The sequence below is a fragment of the Oryx dammah genome, unplaced genomic scaffold (assembly GCF_014754425.2).
Source record: "Oryx dammah isolate SB20612 unplaced genomic scaffold, SCBI_Odam_1.1 HiC_scaffold_23, whole genome shotgun sequence".
Taxonomy (NCBI): domain Eukaryota; kingdom Metazoa; phylum Chordata; class Mammalia; order Artiodactyla; family Bovidae; genus Oryx; species Oryx dammah.
This window is the reverse complement of record NW_024070207.1, coordinates 66022223-66028731: the sequence shown is the minus strand read 5'-3', so window position 1 is coordinate 66028731 and position 6509 is coordinate 66022223. Positions and strand designations below refer to the sequence as shown.

Below are 6509 nucleotides of genomic sequence, written 5' to 3'. Positions count from 1 at the left end.
GTGAATAAAGAACCCACTTTCAATGCATTTGACACAGGAGGTGCAAGTTCAACTCCTGGGTTGTGAAGATCCCCTGGAGAAGGGCATGGCAACCCACTCCAGTATTCTTGTCTGGAGAATGCCATGGACAGAGGAGCCTGATGGGGTACAATCCACAGGGTTGAAGAGTTGGACACAATTAAGCATACATGCACACTTGACTTTTATACATAAATAGTTGAAAAGAGGTTGAAAAACCAGGGTTTGTGATTTTTTGGTCTTCCACCTATTTTTGCCTGCCACATAATCAAAGTCACTACCTGTGAAAATATTCAAAGGTATATTTCAGTTTGGGGGCGAAACAATCTAATTTTAACCACTCTTTCAGCATCAAATTTTATTCTTACAGTCATGCTTATCTGCGTTTTATGACACCATCTCTCTATTTCCTTATATGAGACATCTGAAGTATTTAACCTCATCAATCTGCATGCCTAGTTCATATCATTCATCAGGATGTTTAATTAAAGTATGCACCATATCTTGAACAAAATGTGCTGTTCTACTTACCAGGCAATTGAGGCAAAATAATAACAATAATAATTCCTTCAGGGGCTGAATCAAGCCTACTTCAAGCCACATGGATCTGATAATCCAAAGCAGGGTGTTTTATAATTCCTATTTCATTTCTGTTCTTCCCTCATATCTTTAAAATCAGTTACATCTTCCTGGATTTCAGCAGCCTTGAGGTAACTATTCATGCCCCTAAGCTAAATTTTGTTTTAGAACAAAGATCATGGACCTAACTGGGTCAACTTTCTGGAAATTTTGAATCTTTGTACTGGTGTTATCTTGCGTAATTGAAAAGTGTCTTAATAACCCATGTTAATTGAAGTATTTAAAGAGAGGCTAGCTGCCCACTTATTTTCAGACATCTGGGAAATATTTGAACCAAATCAGTGGCCTCTAAATGATGTCTCAAGGACAAATGCTGGGTTGGCTATATCTTAATCATATAGAGACCTTTTAAAAATACAAATTCCAGGCCTTAAATACTGACTCAGAATTTCTGGGGGAAACACTGGGAAGTCTAAGGAAAGCTATATATATATATTTTCTTTTTAAACTTCCCCAGGTGAGTCTGACAATCAGTGATGTTTGTGGTCTACATCAGAGCCTCTCAAATGTTAACATGCCTAAGAATCACTTGTGGTTCTTAAATTGCTGATTGTTATGCAGCAGGTCCCAGGTGGGACTTGAGATTCTTCTGCATTTCTAATAAACTTTTAAGTAATGCTGATTCATATATCACATTTTGAGTAGTAAAGGGCTAGATTACCTCTCAGATTCCTTCTAGCTATACTCTTTTGTGATTCTAAAGTGCCTTATGGAACTTTGTATCTATTATCCTTACTCATGTCAGAACTTTCCATTAATGGTAATAGATTTTTCTGCACATAAGCTTTTTTTGTTTTTGCAAAAGCAAGATTTTTAAAATTAAATTAAAATTTTAATTAATTTTTTAAAATTTATTATTTTTGCAAGACAATAATTGGCTTACTTTTTTTTTTTTTAATTTGCAGTTCTGACTTTGTTTTCAACACATAACTGAGAAAGTCCCAGGAAGCTGACCCATCCAAGTCAATCATCTCTGAAGAGTTGTAGACAAACTAAGTACTAGAGTAAACCTTTCTTCTATGTGAGCCAAAAAAGAGAAAAACAACCTGCCAAACACCAGTAAAGAGATGACTACCATCGTATGGGAATTTGAAGAGCTTCTATATGGCACATTCATGATCCAAATGGGAGAGGATCAGTCATCATGATGTCTCAGAAGGCCTTTTAACTGAGTAACAAGAAGGGGAAATTATAACAGCTTGTCATCTGTGCTTGCACATTAGATTTCCATGTAGTTAATGTAGACAAATTCAAAGCAAACATGCAGATAGTTCTTTGAAAAGCCCCCAAATCATGTCTAGAAGCTCTGACCAATGAAATAAAAAGGAGGTTATTCTATATTCAGTTTCTCCAGTCCATCGATGATCAATCTTTCAGAAAGAGCAGCAGTAGATTGTAAATTTAGATTTTTAACCACCATTTAGCAAAGGCAGCTTCTCGAGAAACAAACATGACTGCTAATGACACATGTTATGAGATCAATAGAGACAATACAGATTTCCGATACTTCATCTATGCTGTGACATACACTGTCATTCTTGTGCCAGGTCTCATAGGGAACATATTAGCCTTGTGGGTATTTTATGGTTATATGAAAGAAACCAAACGGGCTGTGATATTCATGATAAACCTGGCCATTGCTGACTTACTACAAGTCCTCTCCTTGCCCCTGAGGATCTTTTACTATTTGAATCATGACTGGCCATTTGGATCTGGCCTCTGCATGTTTTGTTTCTATCTGAAGTATGTCAACATGTATGCAAGCATCTACTTCTTGGTCTGCATCAGTGTGCGAAGATTTTGGTTTCTCCTGTACCCCTTTCGCTTCCATGACTGTAAACAGAAGTATGACCTATACATCAGCATTTCTGGCTGGTTGATAATCTGCCTTGCCTGTCTGCTATTTCCTCTTCTCAGAAGAAATGATGACACTCCTAGCCACAGAAGCAAATGCTTTGTAGATCTTCCTACCAGGAATGTCAATCTAGCTCAGTCTGTTGTCATGATGACCATTGGCGAGTTGATTGGGTTTATCACTCCTCTTCTGATCGTCCTGTTTTGCACCTGGAAAACAGTTTTATCATTGCAAGACAAATATCCTGTTGCACAAGACCTTGGAGAGAAAAAGAAAGCCTTGAAGATGATTTTAACCTGTGCAGGAGTTTTCCTAATTTGCTTTGCACCTTATCACTTCAGTTTTCCTTTAGATTTCCTGGTCAAGTCCAATGAAATTAAAAGCTGCCTAGCCAGAAGGGTGATTCTAATATTTCATTCTGTTGCCTTGTGTCTTGCTAGTCTGAATTCCTGCCTTGACCCAATCATATACTACTTTACCACTGATGAGTTCAGAAGACGGTTTTCAAGACAAGATTTGCATGATAACATAAAACTCCATGCAAAATCACTTGTGAGCAACCATACCACATCTATCTTGTCAACTGAATTATGTTAAATTAAAAAAATGGATGTGGACTGAAGTATATTATTACATATTTGCAATACTCCTGGCTACTGGGAAGTAATCACAGCAAGCACTTAAAGCTTTTCAGTTATGCTCTATCTTATCTATATGAAGATTTCACGTCTTCATAACACAATCTATTTAGAGCATTATATTCCACTATCATCAATGTTGAGATGTCCTTGTAGTAATTTATCATCAAGTCTTTAAGATTTAAGCTCTAAAATTTCAGTGACATACTGTATGCACATGCTTTCAGCAGGAGTCAGTAGTTTTATCTGTGAACCTAAGACACAGAGAGACAATTAACTTGAACTCATTTTAAGCACTTGGTTTTGTTACAATGGATACTGAATTTCTTTGTATTTAGAAACAATGTAGTTGTCTATTTATACTAGTAATCACAGTTTATATCCAATATCATGTTTTAGTTGTCTTTAAGTAGGATAGGTAATATATTATTTTGTGAAACAGTGTTATAAACACGGACCATTTTGATCTCCTATATGTGATTATACTCATGAGTTTGAAGACTCAAATAGCTATTTCCTTCATTTAAGTATCAGTATGAAAAAGCATCTATCACATCTATTAATGGAATGAAAATCTGAACTCAGGCCTCTGATATGTTTAAAATAAGAACAAGAAACTAATTCACATACTGTCTATGACTGTATAAATTGTCATATTTAATCTATCCAAGACAGGTAGCTTGTCAAAGTTCATATAATGTGACCCACATTGTCTTTAAAGGTCCAGGAGAAAGCAGATATGTGATAATCACAGTTCTGATTCTCTTAAACTATTTCCAGACAGCACCTTTGAAGATGTATATATCTTTCAAATAAAGAAAGTGTCCACTATGCTTCTAGAGTGACACTGAGGTACCTGAGAGGTTACTGCACTTTCTGAGCCTATACAAGAAGCAGTGAACTAAATTTAGACAAGAGCAAAGAGATAAAAGTTATTTTTTACTTTTAAGTGCCAACTATCAGGCTGCATTCACAAGCCAGAGTAAGGTCTAGAGGCAGCCAGGCATGTAGACTCTAGAGTCCTCAGTAACATTTTTGATCCAGCTTTGCTCCAGTCATTCTATTCTAAGGCCAGTACAGCCTCTTCCAAGGCAGCTGGGAAAGTCAACTTTTCCCCTGTTGAGAAAAGTGCAGAAGATTAACACTGGCAACATTGGGCACCTATTAAAACCCCTTGCTTACTAATACCTGGTTAGATCTAGTATGCAAGAAACAGACCCAGAATATGAGTAACAATTAAACCTGAGGTCATAAATATTAGAATACTTTGAAAAATATTTTGGCAAACAGCTCTAACTTTTAAAACATGCTTTAACTAAAATCTGTGAGGTATATAACACACAGATAATTTTGGCCTGGAAGGAACGTGAAAATCAAAGAAGAGCTCCATCATATTTACAGGAAAGGAGTTATTTTAGACACACAAGTTATGATATTAATATGTTTGGGGGGATTAGTGAAATCAAAATGAATTCTAATATCTTAGATGAATGGAAAAATTTCTAATGTTTTCTCTATACTAGTGTTGATTTGTTTGTTATTAAAATATTATCCTGTTAGAAGACTGAGTTTTTACTGCTAGCAATAATGTATGTGTCTATCTCCTAATTGTTCATGGTAAGGTACATATTTTAATGTGCTAAATGAGTTCTAAAAGTGTGGTAAATTGTGTTTTAAAATGAGTAACTGTAACTATGTCTAGTCTATTTGCTTTAAAGTGATTTGTGTTTGACCATAATTTAGTGTTGTAATGGGATCAGAAGTAATAATTTTGTGTATACTTGTAATGAGAGACTTGTCTATATAATATATGTTTACTAGTTTCTATATTATCATAAACTACACTTTTAGGGTCATTTGGGGGAGACCTGTGATTTAATTTCATTAATGTATTAATTTCACTTTAAACATACCTGTTATCTTAAAGAGGAAAAAGTATTTCCAGAAGATTACTGAAATTCTTAGAGGAAATGTTGAGGTTAGAGCCCATTTATGAAGCAGTCCAGGAGTCCTTGAAAATTATTTATGTCATTTGAGAAAAGTACAGAGAGAACAAGTGTCCAGTATTCTTATGCTGCTTAGCTAAGAACCACCCTTTCTCTTAAGGTTTGCCCATCTAAGTTTGTATTTAATGTTGTGATTTACTTTATTAACCCCTTTTCACCATGAATATACTTTGTCTTCTATTCCCTTGATCTAGTCAGTAACTGATCAGTCTATTCACACTAAGGTACTAAGGACTGATGTTAGCTTAATATTAATTTGCCTAGGAATATCTGAATTCTAGGCCTTAGGGATGAATTTTATCTCAAAGTGTAAATATTTTGTTTTAATGGAGTGATCAAAAACACTGAAACAGACTAGAAAGAATGATATTTTGAAGAAAGTGGGTCTTACAGCAGTGCCTTTCAGATTACATATGGTAAGTAAACACCTACTTTACTTACCATGATGGGGATGCTATATATATATACACATACATACATATGTACAAATACCTATTTATTATACTAATACTTGGCCTATACTAAGTTTAGGCCAGAGCAAAAAGATACAAGTTATGTTTTCCTTTTAAGTGGCAACTATCAGGCTACATTCACAAGTCAGAGTACGGTCTAGAGGCAGCCAAGCATGTAGACTCTAGAGTCCTCAGTAATTTTTTTGGTTCAGCTTTGCTCCAGGCATACTATTCTAAGGCCAGTACAGACTCCCCCAAGGCAGCTGGGACTGATTAGAGTGATTTCCATGTTATTGTTATTCTAATTATTGTTATTATTATATTCAAACGGTGTATACATTTTCATTGTCACTTGGTTAAGCAACTAATTCTATTAACCTGTAATTCCATGAAAAGGACCCATCTGCCCTATGGACAACAGAACAAACTATGTTGGTCTGAAAGGATGCATAAGTGGAACTCTTGTGCAACTTCATTTTTAAGTCTTTTTGTTTTTATTCCCAATATACTGTGAAAATGTTGCTTTGTAACATATTTATATTTATAATTTATAATACACATCTTCATAATAAAGATGATCTTTGTATTTGCATAAAAATTTCTGTCTCCAGAATTCCATGTATATATAGCCAGTTTTTCAGCAAACTGATGTAACAGAATCTTTGTCAGTGTTCTCACCTACATGGATAGTAAGTTCTCTGAGTCTCTACTCTCCCTTTCTTTCTGGAGTGTTGCATACTATTCTCAAACGAAAAGATAAACCACTTCCCCAACCTACCTTACACTTGCCCTCCACTCTTCCCATAAACAGAATCTTTACTATCCACACTCTGCTAAGATTATTCCCCATCCTCACTTGTTGACCAAGTTATTCTAATGACTTAAATACTTGTACTTATTA

General features: G+C 35.2%; 1 protein-coding gene across 1 annotated transcript; it reads left to right on the top strand.

The window, feature by feature from the left end:
- Positions 1-1567: 1567 nt before the first annotated feature.
- GPR174 (G protein-coupled receptor 174) lies at positions 1568-6194 on the top strand. Its single transcript, XM_040265639.1, has one exon. The coding sequence runs from the start codon at positions 2108-2110 to the stop codon at positions 3107-3109; it is 1002 nt and encodes a 333-aa protein (XP_040121573.1). The 5' UTR covers positions 1568-2107; the 3' UTR covers positions 3110-6194.
- Positions 6195-6509: the final 315 nt, after the last annotated feature.

Excerpts from the sequence above, each read along its gene's own strand:
- GPR174 (XM_040265639.1), top strand. The coding sequence starts at position 2,108 with ATGACTGCTAATGACACATGTTATGAGATCAATAGAGACAATACAGAT.